At 37.7% G+C, this 22075-nt stretch overlaps 1 protein-coding gene across 7 annotated transcripts in view; it reads right to left on the bottom strand.

The window, feature by feature from the left end:
• Positions 1–22075, bottom strand: part of LCLAT1 (lysocardiolipin acyltransferase 1) — a 111816-nt gene that overhangs the window by 59687 nt on the left and 30054 nt on the right. For 3 of the 7 annotated variants that reach the window (XM_031064027.1, XM_031064028.1, XM_031064026.1), the window contains 2 exons: positions 14443–14611; positions 12078–12276 (listed from right to left, as the gene is read on the bottom strand). In XM_031064027.1, the coding sequence (XP_030919887.1) occupies positions 12078–12276; positions 14443–14607 (364 nt within the window). In that variant the 5' untranslated portion in view covers positions 14608–14611. Of the gene's footprint in view, positions 1–12077; positions 12277–12381; positions 12439–14442; positions 14612–20525; positions 20647–22075 lie in introns of those variants that run through there. The other 4 variants (XM_005429487.3, XM_031064030.1, XM_031064031.1 and 1 more) reach the window with 3 other exon arrangements.

Here is a 22075-nt window from a genome sequence, read left to right as displayed (position 1 = left end):
AACCTAGCCCTAGAACAAGCTACCAGAGGAGAGTTTGAGTTACCATCCCTGGGAGTATTTAAAAGCTGTGTAGATGTGCTCTTAGGGATGCAGTGCTTAGGGATGTGCTCAGACTTGATAATCTTAAAGGTCTTTTCCAACCTAAACAATGCCATGATTCTCTGAGGTGAAGCATTTAAAACCAGAAAGTAACCGTTCCTTTGAGGGCTTTATTACATATACATCCTTATAGTTTTCATTACTCACAGAAGAAAATACTTTCAGCTTTTCTTTACATTTGATTGTAGAATAAAAAATTATATATATCTATTTGTTTGTATTAATACACACAAAGATTTGCAGCCTACCATCAAAGACAATATAAGGCAGTGAAGTAAGTGCAACTGCTGCTCAGCCTGCAGCTCAGTGGTCCCACCCCATTATCTTCAGTAAGTATCCTTGGCTCTTTTTGGCACAAGTGTACAGCATATCACATAATATCACAAGTTTTATCCATTAGCTCAGACAGCAGGATGAAAAATCACGGCTCCAGCTCCACCACATGCCTGAGATGCTCCCTTCCTAAACAGGGCTCAGAAGAGCATGACACTGCCTTGCCACCGTACTTGGCGAGCTTGTACCTCATCAGAAAACCTGCAGAGAGATCCTGCACATCAAAGAGAAAACATCACAGCTGCCCATTCTCCTCTTTGCTCACCACCACTCTCAAAGCCTGTTTTTCCTTTGCTGATGACTTACAGCATGTTATTCTTGCCCTTCATTTCAGCTCCTCTTCACAGGATTCCTTTATATTCTGTTCATAGCAGTATCTCATAAGGACCATATGCTAGAAAACTACTCTTTAAAGTCACTCATTGTTCCACCAGCTTTGTAAGTCAGTCAGCCTGGACAATACATTAACCTGCTGCATTATCTCTTCTGTATTGGTTAGAAACATTAATTGTATTGTTAAAGATTTGTGACCTAGGAGGTAAATACTTCTAATTTTTAAAAATCAGTTAAACAAACGGAACATGAATAACTAACAAGCTGTCTGCAATCTAGACCTAATGCATCTCAGATATCCAGATAATCAGTGATATTCAGTTAACTGAATACTAGAAGTGGTTATATGACTTAAGAAAAGAAATGCCCAGAATGCAGTCTCAGCAAATCTTTTCATATTTGCGTACTATATTTGTGAAAAACTCTTTGTAAAGGAAGCTCAACTTTGACCACAACATTCTATGTGCATTTATGCACCTATCACATTCCCACATCTGCAGTATCGAGAAGTGTCATTACAGCTTTGCTAACAGAGGCTATCCATGTTTAACAAATTGCTTGAAGGAAAAAAAATAAAAGTACATTTTACAGTAACTTTAAAATAATTGATGCAATTTAACTATGCTATCTTTTGGCATGTAATCATCTCCTACTGTTACAATACATGGCACAAAAATTGTGCCACACTAGTATTTGAAATTGAACTAATCAGGGCTTCATTTCCACTCTAGTGTTATATAAAGAGGGCATCTTTTCATACCAAATGGTGCCCAAGCACTCGGTTCCTCTAGACGATAGGTGGAGATTACACAAAGCTGCATCAGGGGAAGTTCAGGCTGGATGTCAGGAAAAGGTTCTTCACTGAAAGGGTGCCCAGTCACCAGGGAAGTCACCACAGCATCTCACCTGGCAGAGTTCAAAGAGCACCTGACTGATGCTCCTGAGCATGGTTTGGCTTTAGGCAGTCCTGTGAGGAGCAGGAATTTGGATTTCATGGTCCTTATGGGCCCCTTCCAACTTGAGATATTCTGTGATACTTCACCTGATGTCAAATTCATAAAAATGGACAATGCAAAGGACAAAATACATCTGAGCAGAAACAGAGATGTCTTGAACCATTCCATTTACAACTGTGAGAATGCAGATGCTCCATAGGACAGAGCGGAAAAATACACAGAGATTAGGAAAATTCTGCTGTGGTTTTAGTGTTTTCCAATTGTTCTCAGCCCTCAGCCCAGACCTTCTGTATGTTTTATGTACATAGGACACTACACCTAAATTAATATATGGAAACCTGTACTGTGTACACAGCTCTTGCTCCAAATTGCCATTTGATTGTGTGGAATCACACATCAGGCCTAAATTATTCAGTCCTTGTGTTCTCATTGCAGCATAGTCTATAGGCTGAAAGAATGGAAGCAAAAAGCAAAATAAATGCTCACTTAAGGAAGCCTGCTGATACTTTCCCAGCAGCTCCTTGGCAGTGATTTGGGTCCATAACAAAGGGAATATGGAGAAAACTGCCAGATCCCATCCTCTCTCCTACCCTTCTTCATGCAGCACAAGGCTTTAAATTATATCAAAACTTGCACCTAAACTCACTCTAGCTATCATTCTTCAACAGCACTGTGAGCATCCAATTATAAACACCTTTACCTACCAACAAAAGATGCTGCTTGGGTGACTTGTACTTTACCTGACTAAACTGCATAAAACAGAGGATAGAGTGCAGTAGTTTCCCATTCTTGCTCTAAGTGGTGGTGTTATATATGGACTATGAATAATTAAACAGAAGCAGTAATGTAGCGACAGTACAATGTCAGGGAGAAGGAGCGGGAAAGGAGTTGGGAGGCATCCAGTTTTTAAGATAAACAACAGGTTTGATTTTCTAACCTTTCCAATAAATAACATCCAGTGTTCTGGAAGAATGTGTCTGTCTTTAAGTGTATATCTAATTAGATAAAACAGTCTGACTGTTCAAAAAAGAAGAGATTATCTAACAGATAGATGACTAAGAGTGAAGGACCCAGACTTCCTCCTGACTTACCCCAGCACAGCACACTGGGCCGAGTTATTTTACCATCTATGACTGTGGAGAAATTTCCACATTTGCTCACGCTTCAAGGCCTCCAGGCAACAAAACTGTGAATTCTTGATTTCTATAAAGTCCTAGTTCATGCACTAGCGGGGACAGGGCCTGCTGCTCTTGTGTCACACCACCCCACCAGTGTCAAGTGGGTAAGGAAACCCCACTTTTCCTTGCCTTTGAGCAAAGCAAAGGCAACTTTTGCTTTCATTTCTATTTCAGTGTGTCTGCATTGTGCTGCTGCAGAAACAACATGTTACAAGTCCAAGACATGATGTGAGAGCCAAATGGGAATGTGTGGGGAAACAGGAGGAATTCAGTAAATTAATGGGCAGAATGAAAGGTTTTGCTAATCAGTAATATTTATGAAAAAGCAGCAGAAGGCAGTCCCTTCTCATGTGCAGCCTGCTGTAAGACTTGCTATTCAGTTTAGGTCAACATATTGTTCAACTGAATTAAATACATTTTGCTCTCTTTGCACAGCATTTCTGGTTGTCTAAAAGCTCCTGGACAACAGGAATTTTCCTAGCAAAGGCAGAATTTACTTGACTGGGGAAAAATTGTTGCCTTTGGATTTGCAGATTCTTAAGAAATCATTGATGACAAAAACACAGCAGAGAAACAGCAAAGCTAAAGAAACCAAACAATGCACATCCATTTCTTTGCTAAAATAATCTTCTTATCGGAGCCGACATTTTGGATGACTAACATTACTTGCAAAGGCACACAAAAAGCATCACACTGCACAGCTCTTGCTCCAAATTGCCAAACAGCAGTGCAAAAGCCTACCAGAGAGAATAGCTAGCCACATTGACCTTTAAATCAACGTTTCAGAGCTCAAAAAATAAGCAAGCAGCTTAAAATCTCTAGGAACACAGACACAGTAATGATATGTATCCTATTAGGATGTAATTCTGTGCAGAAAAAAAAAAGCGCTTGCACAAAAAGAAAAGCCTGCTATTGAAATAGAGAGATGTGCTGTACATCAGAATTTCCTTACTGCTTTGGGGATAAAGCAAACTACAGTTTATGCAAGAATTTGCAGCATTGTATTAAAAATGCTAGCTCCAAGTTTAAAGCTTTTTAATTTCTAAGACCCTGCACTTCTATTTTCCCCACCCCAAAATCCTTTAGAAGGAAACAACACTCAAAGCTGAAATTTCCTTTATGTGTTTTCATTGCAAAGGTAATTTGGAAGCAAGCAGATACCAAACATGGATGTGACAAAAGTGAGAAAGAGCTGAGCTGTGCCAAAAAAAAGCCTTTGTTTGGTTTTGTATCACAGTTTTATCTACACAACCTCAGAAATTAGATATCCCCCAAAAGGTCACATCTCAAAGAGGGATATTATGGCTGATATTGAAAGCAAACATACACACACCCCCCCCTCAAGAAAATGGTATCTTCAGTATGTTACCTGTAGCAATGTAGCAGAACAACTAATAATACTAAACCCCCTGCAAACAAATCCAATAAATTATTCAAAATTACAGAAAAAAGTAGGAAGGTAAAAGGCCTAAGTATGGGGTTTGCTATTATCTTCATTCATCCTCTCTCTTTTCTACAACTGGATTACTCACTGTATCTTCATAGCACTATCTTGGTCAAAAATAAAAGCCTTATTCAGTGTGTCTGTATTCAACAGGGGTCTGGTCCTGATCAGGGCTTTTGAGGCATCAGGGAACCAGACATCCAGGCTTAATAAGGGAAATCACTCAGAAGCTCATGATCCCACTGTACACAAATAACTGGGCCCATTAACAGTTTGTTACTCCAAGCGTTTTGCTGCATAAAACTACCACAAGGCAACAAGGATGCAGTTGTGAATGTCCCCTGTTTCAGAGACCTGTGGGTACTGAAAAGATGCTGGCTCATAGAAAATCACACAGGAAGCCAGGGTGTAAGTTACTGTGCATATACACCGTTGAGTTTTAATCAGTACAGACTCATAAGCACATTTCTGCAAATTCAATTAGAATTGGGCATTTTGCTGTTGTTCCTATTTCCTAGGCAGTTTTATGTCTAAAAGCCCAAAGCAAATAATTTATTTTTTTAATATTTAATGTAATGGTTTGAGAGCAGAAACTAGAAAAATAAAGAAAAAAAATGTTTCTTGAAACAATCTCGTAAAGTACAATCTCTGCTCCTGGCAAGTTTTCTTTAACCATGCTCATTTCCAATAATTTAGTTAATAGGAGTATAATGAATTGAATAATTTCTATCTTATTGGGTGAATTCTTTAAGCAAATTACAAGATAAACTAAGAGATAAAATTCACAAATACAAATTCACAGTAGTGCTCTTGGTTTTATAGTGAATCATCTGATTCAGTCTATTTGTTAATTTGATTCAATATGTGAGGTGTTCATTTAAAAACCACTATGCTTTGGCTATTGCCTTGCACTAACAGACTCTGAACATTAATCTACATCTGCTTTAAAATTATTTTTATGGTCATGTCCAGTTTATGTTCAGATTATATATTTCATATATATATCCCTATGTAGTCTACCATGCATTCTACAGAATATCATGTCCTTCAATGTATGTGAAGCCTAACCAATTTTTTCCCTACTAAAACAATTAAAAACAGCAATGTTAAAAACACAGATTTTCAAGGTAACTGAAAAAAACCAAAAATATTCTGGTCTTGCTCTGATTAGCTAGTTTTGACTTCCCCATAGTTCTCATGCATTTATTTCAGCACCAAATTATTCCAAATTTTATGTTCATTTAAGTCACATTCAAGTCTTAATGCTTTCTTAATTTCCTTTGCTCTGCTTCATTCTCTTGAGGAAGAATATAGGATGTGCCAGTACAAACCCCTGCTTTAGCTTACTGTTTACTGAGAATACAATTAGAAACTTCTTCAAACAAGGTCTGCAGCACAAGATTTCCTTGTCAGGGCAAGAACAATGTTGTCAACAAGCTAGTCAGATACAGTGGTCTATGTCTCACCTGTGAAAATATAACTGTGGAACCTTCTAGAAAGAATATTCCATTGAAGAATTGGTATCGCTCAGCCCAGCAACAAACACAGAGCATGTGAAAGCAGGTGGGAAGGACTCATTACAGGAGCAGCAAGATATGTGTATATATAAAGCACCCAGAGATATACCATCTTCTTTCAATATTCAGTGCCTTAATCGTGGTTCGGAAGGATATTATTGGACGCTTCACATTCAAAAATTCATTTCATTTCCTAAATGATGCCATTGTTATAGAATATGGACAATTAGATTGCTAACTCTACCATTATATTAGTGCTACTTACAAAATGCTATAAATGGCATTATGGACTATTAAACCTCTGTGGTCACAGCATGCATCTTAGATTTTATTTTGAATTTTATTTGATGCACTGTGTAAAATCAGAATACATAACAGAACATCACTCAAAAGCAAAGGAAACTAAAGCAAAGGCTCTGGGATGGCTGGAAAGTAGCTTTTTCTGATGCATTTTAAAAATACATCAATACAGTGAAACAGCACATGAAAACCTAAGTGTTAAAAAAGATGAGTCTTGCCCAATACGTATCTGAAGAAAAGCCCTACGTCACTCCAAAATCTCCAAAGACATGCAGAAAACAACCTCCAGTTGTGAGACTGTGAGGAAGAACAAGCAGGCTCTACCAAACAGTGTGAGACTCTCCCACGGATGTGTCATCTGAACTGCCAGTCAGGAATTGGGAGAGATTCTACAACAAAAAACATCTTCCAAAGTCCTGCATCCTCTTCAGATGCTTCATCTCCTCCATGGGGGACCATGAAAGGAACCCAGCCCGAAGAGCTGAGCTGTACAGATGCTGCATAGCCGACTGGTAACAGCAAAGGAATGCTAGTCAGGAAAACACGCCAACCTAATTCTGCTCTGATTTGTTCTGTGAGCTTGGACAAAATAACCCCTCCCTCCATCACTTATTGTTTGTAAAATGGGGAGAGTGAAACAAGTTAGCATCTGATCTCACACTTTTGATGTGCATTTTGGAGAGGAAAAGGGGTAGAGAACAAATGGAGTCCTTATTGTATAGAAAGGATAAGGAAAGTTTAATGGAACACAGGCTTGTTGGCTTTGGTTGTGGGATTTTTTTTTTTCCTGAAAGGAGTGGGAGAAACCTATTATGCCTTTCCTGGATGAGACAAGCTGGGAAACAGGCCCCTAAGCTTTTCTTCCCTACAAAAGGAAAAAAAAAAGGCATATAAGGTTACAGCCAACTTAAGTTGCATTTCTGCTGCACAGTAATAATCCTTCATTTACACTTAAAACTTCTTCAAGAGAGTCTTCACCAGGAACAGCTGGTAGAATAACAATTGTGCTTGCCATTAGAGAGCATGCTTTTCTACTTCTACTCTCAAAATCACGTAGGTTAACAACTCTATGGTAATTAAGTCTGGCAGCTCATAATTGAATTGCTAGAAGACAAAACATTGCAGCTCCTCAAAACTCTCAGCCTATTTTAATGTAAGATACTTGACACAGGAATTATACTAGGAATTTCAGTAGGTTACAGTTTTAATTTTTTTAAATAATATGCTCTATTGGTAAGAATTTTAATGTAAATCTAGCTATAGATTTGCTTTTGCCAGAGCAAAGGAGCTTTATGCTGAAGCATTTCCATCCCTACCTATGGAAGTAGCTGTGGCAGCACAAACATTTCCATGCCAATACAAATGTGTACAGATCCTCCACAGTGCACTGCTTTAGCCACACTCCAATTGAGTTAAGTGTTAAAATTTTCTAGGCTTAGTGACAACAATATTTTACTTCTTGGTAGCTGATCCATCATAGCTGTCCGTGTGTATGCTCTTAGCCTGTGGCAAAGGCAGGATAATTTGAGTTGTTTTGCCCTGCTTCATTGAAAAACAAGATGACTCAAATTACTTTGAGCTTGCTTCAGGCGAGGCTCGCACACTTGGACAGCTATAATGGATCAACTGACGTGTAGTAGAAGATTGGTGGGGCTGAGCCCAGTGCTGAAATAGAGCAAACGTCCTTTTTTTTCCCCCCTGGCATTTAACTTGAGCCTTTGTGAGCTACAACATGTGAGTGAACAGATAGATGAGTGAAAAACAATGACTAAAAAGCTCCAACATGCAATCTTCTAAATTATATGTTAATGATAGCCACAGAATAACTTGAATCCAGAGATGAAGATCGGGACAGAGTTACTCAGTTATCTCTGTTCTTAACTACTCCAGGCTTGTCAGCTTTGCTTATTCTCCTCTTTTTTCTTTGTCATCTTGTCCTTTCCTTACCTGTTCCTGTCCAGTCTGCTTCAACTATAATTCCCTCCTTCAGCAGCCTTAGTGAGCCTTTTCAAAACAGGGAAGTCTTGAAGATATGTCCATTAATGGTGCCTGCAACACCTGCATACTTTACATTTGTACACTGAATTATGGTGGTATTTATCTTTTCCATCTGCACTAAGCAAAACTAGAATTAATATTATCTCTCCCCTGGCAGCCATGCTCTGACATTAGTCCCTCTGGTTACCCTCTTTCACTTTTCCATAAATTTATCTGATTAAACCAAATTTCTCACTCAAATTAAACCCAAATTTCTCACTCAAATTAAACCCAAATTTCAATTTATTTTTCACATACATGTTGAGGCACATTTAACCATTAAAATTCAAATATTACTGTAAGCTCATCCAACACAACCAATTGTCCATCATTAAAACACATACCTATTTCCAGTGAAGTCTTACTGGTTATCACAAGAAGACTTCCACAAATGAATGTGGAAATTCCACAAATGCTCAGAAAGAAATTAAAACCATCTCCTAGACATTATTGGATCATCCCACACTACCCTGTATGTTCCTTGGTACCTACTGGAAAAGTATGTCTTCCATAGCACATTCTGAACATGACTGCACCATAATCTGAACCACTTCCCAAACTACTCCGAATTAAATGAGAATAGTTGAGAATATTAATTGCTCTTATCTATTACAAGTAGTGTAGAGAAGTCCTATCATGTCAGACCATGCAGGAAACTGTCAATGCCATTAGAAATTCTCCTTGAAAACTGATACTGCAGAATGTGTCAGTTGCTTCTGATGATGTCAGATGAGAAACTGCAGCAACAGCCAAGAGCAAGCAGTGCTCCCTGGAGACGCCAGCTTTGGCAAGATGTACTGAAATGCTGCAAGAATGTTTCTGAAATTGAGATTACTGAAACATAAAATCTCTTTTTGAAAACTTTACTGCACACAATTCATCAAGCCAAAGCTACAGTTCCAGGAAGAAAGGACCATCTGTTTTTCTTTGGACTTCTTTTTTTAAAGCTCACCTTTAATCAATTTTAAAGTTTTTTCATACACAGGAATGCAAAGAATTAATAACTTAAGAACTAGATAAATGACTCAATATGTCTCCTTGAAATAGTGAATCCTCTAATTTTAATTATAATTGACTAGAAAAGAACAGCCTACTTGTAATACAGACTCATTAAATCTGATACCTTTACACTTTTAACCTACAAACGGGGCCACAAGAACTCTGGATCTATTTCCATTCCCAGCTTTGCCTTTCACCTATCATATACGCCACTGGAAAAAGCATAATCTCTCACAGACCTATTTTTACACCCAAATGGGAAATTACTTATGACAACAGAAGTGCTATACTGAATACAGCAAGGCTTTCAGAAACATGGATATGGAAGGTTTGCATTACAAACCTTATCTTAAACATAATTTTAAATTTAATGCTTGTTAAAAAAAAAATAAAACCCTTTGAAAGATCACAAAAAATTGCAAAGAAAGAAATATGGTATAGTCACTCAAATACTTCTGAAACTCAGAGCATGATTACAACTAGGTTAAAATTTATTAGAAGATGCATTTAGCCAGTGTATCAAACTTCCCTAACCTTATACATCTGACTATGTACAACTAATCCATATAAATACATGAAAAGATAAATCTGAAAGACATGATAAAAATAGCTCATTGAACTATCACAAATATAGTATCTTAAATGATCATCATCTAAAGTATCAATTAGAGATACAGTGCACTGAAATTGTCTGGTTGATTTCCAAGTGATCTTCTGGCTTTTACAAGCTCATAAAATAAAATATTTTGTTAAAAAACCACAGGACACAACTTAAAAACAAGCCAAAAACCTGAATAAACACTTACTAAGGGTCTATCATATAACACAGCATGGCTGAGAGCAATAAGTGGGAGAAATTCTGCTGTCACTGAGATTTAGGGTTCTCCTCTTTAGACACCATTCTCTGCAGTGATCCTGCCCCAACAAACTTCATATAGCTTCATCTGTTTCCATCAGTCTTCATTTAATCCAAGAGTCTCACTTTCTAACAATTCCCTAATTACATAGATAACAGAACACTTTATTTTTGCAAGAAAATGCCACAGCCTGACTGAACACAGAGACATGCATTTTTAAGGCCTCTTTTTTTGATACACTAAGATAAAACAGAAGTTTATCTTTCAGATTTTCAGAACATCAAATCATGGCTTCAGTGAAGGATGCAGTTTAACTGAAGTCCCCTTCTGTGATTAATAATCCAGTATTAACAGTTTACTGAAAAATAAGCCAAAATTCACAAAATTGCAACCAAAGTCCTCAAAGCCCATGTATTGTAGAGAATTCTTGGGGATCAGGCATAAAAATAGCTGTTTATAACACTACAGACCCAATTGTCAGCTCTACCACCAGAAATTGTCATTCTGTAATGGAAACAACAGGAGCAAATGTCTGCATGTATCACCTCTACATCAAAAAGTGGAGGATGAGCCCAGAATTTTGTTAGTGGTTTAAGCTGCTATATCAGAACATAGATGGCCTCATGGTCTGCTAATATTGACCTGACACAGATCCATCTGCCCGAGCCCACTGATCAAATCTATTAGATGTGCTCAGTTTACGCAGAAAACTGAGAATCGAATTTTTAAAAAAATTTTAAAAACCCTAATCTCTAAATGACTCCTAACATCCTTTCAGGAACTGCATTTTACCAAGCACAGCTTAGCATCCAGGCTCCTGGAGCCGACCTTCCAATTTTATTAATGGCATTAATAAGCGCAAATACAAATGGTTTTTTTAACAACAAGATATAGGTTACTTTTGAAGACAGAAATCTATCAGTCTTCCCCAGGATACTCCTGACTTCATCTTCCATCATTGCTATAAAAAGTTGCATACACAGCTGATTCTGAGATTTCAAAACATTTCTGCTGTATAATGAAGATATCTAATATGCATTTCCTCATTACCTGTCATGTTAAAAGAGATTTCTTCTTTTGTCAAGTAAAATTGACCTTAATATGTGGCTGTTAGAGAAATAAAAGCACATTACCCTGTTGCTGCTGTTACTTAAAAAGCACTGAATGCAACACAATGCAACAGCGAGTGCAATCCAATGCAACAGTAGGAGAGCTCCTCAGGATGGAATCCTGCCAAAATTATCTGTTCAGATAAATGGCCTGACAAAAGGCAACCATAAATAAGGTTACTCTTTCGACATCATAAAGTTGACGCATATCCTGCCCAAGCTAGTTTTGTATAAAACAGCAAATAAATCTAAGAGATAAATAAAATGCAGAGATGCTTTTATTTCAGATAAGTCTGCCTATTTATTCAGAAACCATTTGTGCAACAATTTTTGGACTATCTGAAACAATTTCTCTGAATACGTGCAACTCAGATCTCTTTCCAGCCTACATCACTATAAATCCTGATGATTTCATATCCTGCACAGAATACTTTGCATAGCCAAGTTCAATTTCAAATGAGTTATTAAAATGAACCATTAACTTTACAATTGCCGACAGAGCTTTTTTTTTAATCTTCACAGTTTACATTGGATAATGAAGAAAGAAGCTTGATGAGAGCATTTGCAATGTGGGGTGAAATAGCACTCAAACCACAATGCTGAAAGAGACTTTGAAAAAACTGAAAAACATTTTTCATCATCCCGAGAAATGCTTTTGGTATGTAAAGCAGAAATATATTTACCTACAAGCAACAGCAGCACATGTAGTATCTTAAAAAAGAAATGCTTAGGCATGTAGTCCAGGTGTCGTCTGGAGATTTATGGTTTAATCACTCCACATGCCACATATTTTACACAGATTTTTCTTTAAATACTGAAACAGAATTTAAACCTATGTCATTTAGCAGGTTATGAACTGTGCTGGACATAATTAAAACATACTTTCCTTTCAAATTAAAGGGTTTAGTGACATACCAAATCCTGGAATGCTTTTGAGACTGGATTTGAGACAGATTTTTTCAAGTCTGAGGTAGCTGTATCGCAGCAGGCAGTTCCACAGGAACATCCAGTCCATTCGTGTGCGATGGTTCATGATAATGACACTCCTTTCTCCAGGAACAAATCCATCTCCAGTGACAACCACCTTGGCACCACACACCATTTCCAGCAAGGCCTAGAAATAGTATCTCAGTATTATGGCTTTAATCCCAGAAGAAAAGCATCACCCCATTAGCAATAAAAATTAATTTGAATTATATAATTTCACTTATTCGCTCACATTACAACTGGTAAACAAACTTCTGTTTTCTAATAAAGCAGCCAGCTTTTCTCCCGTAATAGCTGTTCAATGGAAGAGGAAACAACAATTAAGCAGCACTTCTTAAAAAGCACTCTATTCCCATCACTGCATTAAGCTTACCTTTCCCTGGTTTTCCAGGAACACTCTCATGTAGGAATATAAGTGACTCAGTATGGATTATAACTTGGTAGGTAACCTAAGGAGAGACTGGCTGCACAAACATCTACTGACCCTAAGGTCAGGGTCACTGGCAGCACACTATCCAACCCAGTCAGCACAGAGAAAGAAACCAGCAAAACACCACAAGAAAAAGGTCTTCAAATTACCTCCTGACTCTCTTTTCCCCATTCTTTCTCCAAAAAAAAACCAAACCAAAACAAAAAAACACCAAAAACCCCACCAAAAACCACAAAAGAACAAACACTGGGGATTTAAATAGAGCTCTAGAAAGTAAAACAACTTCTGTTCATATTTCTGCCAGCTCTATGTGTGCCTAATATAAGCCAAACTAAACTGAAACAGTTCAGACCCACCTCACTGTCCCATCCTGCTGACTCCTAGAAAGGAAGTAAAATGTGATAGCAGAGTGAGGATGGTGAAAATTTCTTACATCACAGAGGTCAGGGTCAGAGTTTCCCTGCTGGAATCCAACTGGCACAAGAGCACTTCATTGTTTGGAGACAGAAAACAACCTGCTTCTCCTAACTAAGAATGCAGTGGGTATAAGGATAGAAACCTAAGGCAGACAAGGTCTGAACCTCAAAATGGTTGGATGCAAAATCTTTTTGAGACTCCTTTCCTGAATCTAAATCCCCACAATTCTCCGAAGACAGAATCCCTTTTCACAAAGACATTAAAATTATTTTTGTCTAGCTCTAGTGTGGGTTAAAAACCAAACTTCTAGAATGAAAAAGTTATCACAAACTAGTTTTAATAACCCAGAATTATAAAGCCCAGGCAACTAATCAAAGAGAAGACTGGTATTAGATTTTGGAGAGTTTGAAATTATAAAAAAAATTGAAGACAAATAGAGAAAGAGTTATTTTGTGACAGTATCAGTACCCAGTTAAATTTCATCATGACAAGAAATAACAATCTATTTCCTTTACTGTTGATTACGTCAGCCCTCCTAATTTCACGGCATTTAGTAATGATAAAAACTACAAAAGTTTTACAATAAGAAACAGCTGAGGCCCCTTTAAAATGCACAAGGCAGAAACAGTAAAAGCAAAAACTATTTGAACATCAATAAGGATAAAACTTCCTTTATGCCACAAGATACATATTCTGCATACCAATATGGCATTTCACTTCAGAAAAAGTTAAACAAACCTCTAATGGCCTAGAGGAACAACGTTCCCTGGCTTTTAGAGAACGGAAGAAGAGACAGATCCCATTCACATTGCCTTTCCTTTGGAACAATTCAGGGAAGAGCTTTGTTATTGATTTCCAGATTCATATAGCTGTAAAGCTGATGATACGTGAGAAATACATCCTTTCTAGGGGGAGCTCTTCTTGTTCACCTGAAAACATTTATCTCTAATTCAACCAGAAGGGCTAAATTCTACAAGGATTAAGTAACAGAATGTGAAGGTTGACAACAACGTACCAGACAATGGATAATTTTCCTAATACAAGACTTGGAGCACAGTTCAAAGAAAGAGTTAACAAGACAACTCATTAAGGAAGTTAACAGTTAAAAAAACCTTTCTTCTGTTTATTAAAGTTTCACCTACTCTTCTCTGCATCTGACTGACACTGGATGAAGATGTCAAAAAAAGATCTTTTCAAGCATAAAATGAACACACAAGATTAGCTGATATATAAATTAAACTATGAAAGAACAGGGGGACAGTAAATAGGCACACAGTTTACAACACTGTAAGCCAAAGTCTCCACAGATAGTAAGTGTGTAAGGGCCTGTTTAGACAGAAGCACAAATAGCTTTAAAAACCCTAAAATAAAATCTAAAGTGTTAGTGAGCAAGCTAAATTGTGGGATTATGGAGAATTGCCCAGACCTGGATGATGTGCCACTTACCACAGGGAGTGTGAGCCAAGTGGCCACAATGCAGTCGGTGATCCAGCGGTACCAGGCTGGCGAGATAAACATCAAAGGCAGAAAAGGGCCCAGCATGAATATACTTCCAAAGAAACTTCCCAAGAACAGTGCAAGTGCAAAGTACATCCCCTTCCATGACACCATGGCTCTGAAAAACACAGTTGGCATTACGTTAGACAGAGACAAACTGAAAGAAATTATGTAATTCTTCAAATCCACAAGCCCGGTCTGAGGTAATATTCCCCTTTTTTTCCACAGCTAACAACACAGGACAACAGTGAACACAACCAAAATGTTCTTCTTCCCCAGCAGCAGTAAGAGAAGGACTTTATAAACACAGTGATTTGTAAGGTGAATTGGGATATTAAAGGGGCCATAAAAGTATCAGCTATATCATAATTTCCTCCCATTCCTACAATATGTAGCTCTATTCAAAACCTTCAGCAAGCTATTTTTATTATCCAAAGGTACAAAAGGTCTATTAAGAGAACACCAGTGACATTAAACTTTTTGGCCATTACCTTTGTCTGTGGTGAAATACTAATGTTACCATTTTCTAAAGAGAGGAAACTTTGAAACTATTTCTCTCCTTGCTCTTCTATTTCTCCATCCCATTTCTTCTTACTAAACACAGCGCTGTGAAAACTCATCTTCCCCATCTATGTGTGATCTCCCTCACAAACCACTCAAACCTGGCAAGGCTGACCAGCCCTTTCAAACACCAGTTCCCTTTTCATCCCAACAAAGCAGGCAAGCAGTGGCTGAACCCTCCCAAGCCACCATGGCTTAGAGAACTCATCACTTTTTGAAGTCTGCTGTACTTCAACTGCCCTTATCAGTTATTTTCCAACTTGCTGCACCAAAAGCCAATAGCCTGTGTTTTTTAAGGCATAGTCTAGACTTGAAATATTTCAGTGTCTGTGCTATCAGCTACACTGTCTTATTATAAATTGAAATGTACAGTACACTGAGCTTCTTAGTGCATTATGGCAGAACACTCAGCAATCCTCCAAGCATTTGTAATAGCTACAAGCTTTCACAATTTAGCAACTACTACCAGCTATGACAAAGCAAATGTGGAAATATCAATTCTCTAAATTAGGGCCTAAAAATAGACTGTTTTCATCTATTTAGGACTCAGCCAATTGTTTATAAAATCAAAGGTTAAGGAGAAGTCACTTTTTAGTCACTTTACTGAATTCCTTTTTTGACAGGCTATTTTAGAAATTTTAAGAGCTCAGATAGACAAGAGTTCAGGACAAGAAAAACAGGAAGCTGGTGGGTTTAATTTTAAAATGAGCAATGGAAAAGCAATCCATTAAGCCTTGAGTATGGTAACATACATGATTTATCTCAAGCATGTTTTGTACAATGTCCATAGCAATAATGTTTACACAGCAAAGTATTTGACAGTCAAGAAATGGCAACACTAGGGTTGCTAGCAGATGAAATTTGCTTCTGCTACTTCATCTTGACAAATAACAAGAAAGAAGCTCTACTCTTGAGATACTTCTACATTTAAACAATTGCCTAAACTGTATGGTATTTGGAGAAAGGCTGAGATAAGAGGCCACGTAAATTTTTAATGCAAGAAGGGTATAGAAAGCTGTATTTAACTCTACTTCTGCAGCATAATAAAATAAGCAACACTAAATACAAATGTTTGCTGATCACTGTATTGGAAATGAAATTTGAGTTCAAACAAATACATAATATTTATATCCTGGAGTACAAAACCAGGAACTAAATAACCACGTCTGCACATATGCATGCACTAAGTAGGATCAGTTCTGACACATTAAGGGATCCTTGAAGAGTAAGGCCCTGGAGGAAATTTTCTTTTTGTTAGGACTTTTTCTATTTGTTATTGCAAACCTCTGTGGGGGAAGTTCACGACAAAGACAGAAGAGGACAAAAAAACCCCAAAACAAAAAAAAAAAAAAACAGAAAAAAAAGGAACCAACAGAAAAGAGGGTTGGGGGGGAATTATTAATTGCAGCAAGATCAGAAGAAAAAGCCTTCTCTTGACTTCAAGATTTGAGACCTACTGCAAAAGGCAGTAGAAAGAATTAAAATTCTATGTGCTTGATCTGAACGGGCATTTTTTGAGGAACAAATGTATCTAAACAACTGGAAACAGCTTTAAGACAGGTAAAACCTGCTACCAGACACAGAACAGGAGTTTGCTAGGCTTTAGCCAGCTGCTCTGCTCCTCTGTGAGGCTCTCAGAGCCATCAGTCAGACGCAGTGACATTTGCCAGGCAGACGCTGCGGCTCCAAAAGGCTGCCAGACAACAGGCACTGAGGACATGCTCCAGTTCCAACACCTGACTGCTGCACACAGGTACCCCCAGAGCTAATGAGAGGAGACACTGCTCTGACCTCCTTCTAGACTCTTAGAAAAGCAATGTGGGTCACTTATTTAGGGGCTGTCTTTTTCACAGTTTACACTGGTCCTTCCCTCAAATTGTTAAACACAATCAAAGATTTAAGGGGAAAAAATCTTTTCTGTGAAAGACTGCCTCATAAACACTTTTATGTTTGTTTGTTTGTTTTAGATGAAAGTATCTGAGCTATGGAAAAGACCTGAGGAAGTTCTGAATTTCCCCTTCTTCAACCAGCACCAAGCAGTACCTTCTTTTACATTCCATTTTATACATTTTAGGTTACAGTGCATTCCAGTGGGTTAAACACTGTGCTGTTTATTTCTAGACACAAAAGATACCATGTGTGTTTTCAATCTATGCCATTTATCACTCTTAAAGCCACATTTTTCGTGTGATAAATACCCCATTTTCCTTATTGCTTCTATATAACACATTATATATCTTTATACATACATTTATCTAGAGTAACAGATAGACCTGGACTTTGTCTCTGAATTACCTCCACCACAATGAAGGAGAGAGAGGGAGAAAGTTTCAGCAGATCCAACTGGGAGTGCAGTGCACAAGTTTCTAAGGGTTGAGGATGTACAGCTGGCACACAGCTGGGCCAGGCCAGGCTCTGTTGTACCCAGTTTACAATTCCACACACCTACCACCAAGGACAGCAGAGAACTGACTATTTTCATACTTTTGCACTCCTCAGCCCTTAAACATCTACCTTAGAAACAAACTGTCTCTAAGATATGTCAGCCATCACAAATCTAACACCTGCATTCAACAAGTAACAGCTACAAATCAATGCAAAATACATGCCTGCAACCTCAAAACATTATAAAAACCAGCCAAGGAACGGAGTTCTTAATGAGGACTTGGAAAATGATCTAAAGCAAATGTGAAAAATCTCAAAACAAAGAAAATTGGAGCTGACTCATGTCAGAGATTAGACACCCAAGGAATGAATTACAGGGTTCGACAGGAAGCCTGAACAGGACGCAAGCATTTTCAAAGTACAGAAGTATTGAAGTATCCTCTTACCGCTGCTGCTAACTCTCTTTCTAATGCAGCAATCTCCCTCAACACTGAATTTAACATGTAGGATGATCTTTATGTATCTTAAAGCCACTTTCCATTAGCTGTGTGGGTCAGAGCTGTGAGAAGTCAGTCAAAATTATTTTACAATTCAGACTGAAAGCTGCAGTGATAAAGACAGCACCCTCATACTGGGCTTGTAGTTCTTCATCTATTTCGTGGCAGAACTCCAAGTTATTGGGGTACTGTACTTCACATGTTCTTGTTGCCATAGCAGAAGGGAAACATGCTCTGTCTCCAGGTAACTGGAAACAATAATTCTTTAAATACAATTTTTGCTTTCTATTTCAGCTAATTTGAAAATTCTTGGCTACAAGGGGAGAAAATACTTTCCCAAACAGTTTTTGTAAGCTTCATTTTTATTAGAATATTTACATGAAATTATTTTGATGAACTATGCAAACAAAACGTTTGCATAGTAACATAAAGCAAAGATATCTTCCTGTGATTGGATTTTGGCTTGTTTCGTTTGACATCTAAATACATTTATTGAAGGTACAACTGAAATGATAGACAAACCATAGCTTGTTGTGATGGTGATTTCAAAAGGTTTTAAACAGACTGTTCTCTACAACAAAACTTTTCTTCACAACTGCTTTTGTGTCTCGTAAGTGGGCAAAGGATGCAAAATAAGTTTATCTGAGAAGAAACAAAAAAGTTCTAAACCTTAAGGTCTGTAAGTCTCAGCATAGTCAAGACTCACCACATGATTCCAACGTCCTTAACAGCTCCCAGCTAATTCAAAGTGCTTGTACAAACAGGTTAATTCATCTTCCAGGCTCCATGTAAAACAAGATTTCAGCCTCAGCATAGCACTGAGCAATACCACCTGACAAACAGAGAGCCAGCTGCCTGATAACGAGAGAAATTTTCAAGCACTTATTCAAGCACTTATTTCAAGCACCAAGTGAGCAAATCAGGTTTTATTACACCATTGAAAAAATAAAGAAACGCTCTTCAGTGCCAATAAAACACGGTGGATTACTGGTCATCACGTTTCCATTCAATCAGTGTGGGCAATAAAACTGCTCATTAGCCTTCAAACCTGAATGGGAAATACCAGGCACTGGATTTAATGCTTCTTCCAGTCAATTACCAGTAGAAAAGTTAAACATCTTCAATTAAAATCAAGCAGAAACTCACACAGACAGCCAGTGACACCTCTTCTCTAACAGCTCTGCAAAGAAAGCCAGCACTTAACTCCAAACTGACTTAACTTCTGCATTTCCTCCAAGGAGTGCAAGTGAAACACGTGAACTGTAAATTCCAGCTCTCATGTTCAATTTTGCATTAGGAAACATGATTTCCAAATCAGAAGATACCATTTTCACAACAATTTTTAAAACCTTTGGTCTGGGTGCACTGAATTGAAGTTCCAGGACGTGGGCAAGAGAGGAACAAAGTTTGCCAAGTACTTAGGTGTCCATTAAATGAACCAGCAAATGAATGACCCAAACTTTCGCTTGTTTATTGTTTTTTCAGGTTACTAAACAAAATTATCTAGACAAGAGAGCAGGCAGATTGACAACCCCTCCCAGTTTTAGCGATGCAAATGAGAGGTCTGAGCAGGTGCTGAACATCAGCCAAGCAAACAAAGTTTCAGTGGAAATGACACATCCTAGCAGAACGTTTCAAGTCCAACAAAATCACCATGCTTTTCTATTTGAGCATTTTATGGTTTTCTTCCATAACAGCATTTCAAAGGAAATTTTTATCAATTCTTGCACCCAGAGCAAGAAACTACTTTCTGTGTAGCACCGTATTTAAAAAGAAACTTGCTCACAGCAAGTTTGTGCAGACTGACTCAGTTGTATTTCCAGATCTGCAACTCACCCCGTCTCTTTGATCATGTAACTTCGCACTTGTGCCTCAGTTAAAAGAACAGCAGAAAGAGAAGAGGTTCTAGGTTCTAGGGGAAGCAATGGCAGGAGGAAGCTGAATTATTAATTGCAGAAATAGCCACTCTAATCAGAAGTCCACGCAACACAGGCAGGAAGTTCTGTCAGTCTCTACAGAACTCTTTATGAACTACATTTTGTTTCTGATCCTTCTCTTAAGCACTTCAGTATTTTAAGGAACATACAAATATGGCACAGATCACTATCACCAAAAAATATGTGAAGAAACAGGCACTTGACCATTGAAACTACTTCCTTTTTATGCAATTCTTGCATTTTAAAAACTTAAGAGATACATTCATCATTAAACAATATAGGATAGGGTAATAAAAGGTAATTATCATCACAAGCCATACCACTGACAGTATAGCAGATATTAGCTTACACATAAAATACAAAAAATACCAAACTTAATGAGCAATTTCCGTGAATATTACGAATAAAATATTATTATTACTACATCCTACAATTTATTATATCTTTTATTTGCCAAGACTTAATCTGACTATTATAATTCAATAAAAAATTTAACAGAATATTGAATTTGCTCTTCCAAGTAATTGTGTCTTCCCAAATGCAAAAATGCTGGCTGAGATTCTTTGCAGTACAGCCCTTAGACACTGTAAGCGGGTAATTCAGTCAGGGCACAGACATCAAATCAGTCTGATGCTTTTTCACCCTCGTTTACCTGTTCTCTTTCCACTGTTGCTCCAGACAACCATTAGACCAATAAAGCTTGAATGAAAGCATGAGCTAAGGTATTTGAAATCATTTGTAAGAGGGTATCATGCAATAGCTACAGCTGCTTCCTGAAAAGAAAAAAAAACACCAATGATTTATGGAAAAGTAGCTTGCTTTTATTCCTTACTATAATCAGAAAATCTAGATGAACTGACAAATTTGCTGTAGGAAGAACTGCACAAGAGCTTTTACTCCCAAAAGCTACCTCATTTTTTTTTGTTATGCATATTGCACAGACACTAATAATTCTGAATTCCTTCTTCACAGCTTTCCATGCATGGAGCTGTGCTCTGCACTATCCATCAAGCTGCTGGGGCACCACAAGCCTGTATTAAACAACAACCAATATAAACAGAGTGCCCTGGCTGATAAGTCATCAAGAATAGGTTTGGCAGATGAAAAACAGCTGCTGTATTCCTCCCAACCCCTCTTTAAATAAAAGAAACAAACAAAAAACCAACATAACCTTGCAATAAACATGGAGTAGTGTCAATTTTAGGGGTTTATTAAGTACTTGATATAAAACCTGCAAGTCAGCTTGAGGCCCACTCTTGTTTTTCAAAAAAGTTACTTGTGGTCAACAGCTGGCAAGTCTGTGTCCCTTGGTTTTCAAAGTCTACAGACCAAAAAGCTGACCAACACTGATGGATAACAAATCCAAATGGAAATTATGGAAAACAGATAAAATATTCCACTTTGTAACTGGAGATGTTACAAACAAACCAATAAATCAATTTCTTTTCCCCTGCATAAGAGCACCCCAACACTTTAGTTCGGAGCTATTCTTGGTGGGAAGGAGTGACATTTATAATTTCAGAAGTATCTATTTCACAATAAAATCCTCAGTGGGGAAAGAGAAATAAAGGACTTCATGCTGAAGAAGAGTTACTCAAATAGAAAACTAGTAATTTTCACAGGAGTATCTTTAAATCTCTGCCACTGGCACTGAACTAAAAATCCCTCACAGGGAAGGAGACATCCAAGAAACTTCAAATGGCTCTTTTTGCCCTCATCAAGACAGAATTTTCTCATCAGGTTAACAACTCAAGAAATACAGGAAAGGCATATGAAGAAAACTGATGTAGCCTGGGAAAAGCAGTGACTATCACCAGGACAGTAACACCATGACAGCTTATGCTAATTCATCTTATTCAGAGAGTGCAATTATGAAAATAACGAGGGGGGATGTAAAAGCAGACTTTTAGAGGCCTTAAGCAAGGTACCCAGCTTGGAAAAAGTTTCATTGAGATCTCTGTATTTGTGACCATCCTCTATAAAAACCTCTCTCAGTTTTGTAACAGAATATATTGGCCCAAATAATTTCTCCTTTTCCAGCTATAATGTATGCTGCAAATGAATTTGATTCTGGATGGGTAATACTGCAGTCTGGTTTGTTTTTCTTATCCACTGCAACTTGCTGGTTTTTAGCATCTTTTATACTGTGACAGTCATCACCTGTACAGCAACAACAATTGCTAAACTACTTTATTCTTTTTT

The sequence above is a fragment of the Geospiza fortis genome, unplaced genomic scaffold, assembly GCF_000277835.1.
Source record: "Geospiza fortis unplaced genomic scaffold, GeoFor_1.0 scaffold763, whole genome shotgun sequence".
Taxonomy (NCBI): domain Eukaryota; kingdom Metazoa; phylum Chordata; class Aves; order Passeriformes; family Thraupidae; genus Geospiza; species Geospiza fortis.
This window is presented reverse-complemented; position numbering and strand designations above follow the sequence as displayed.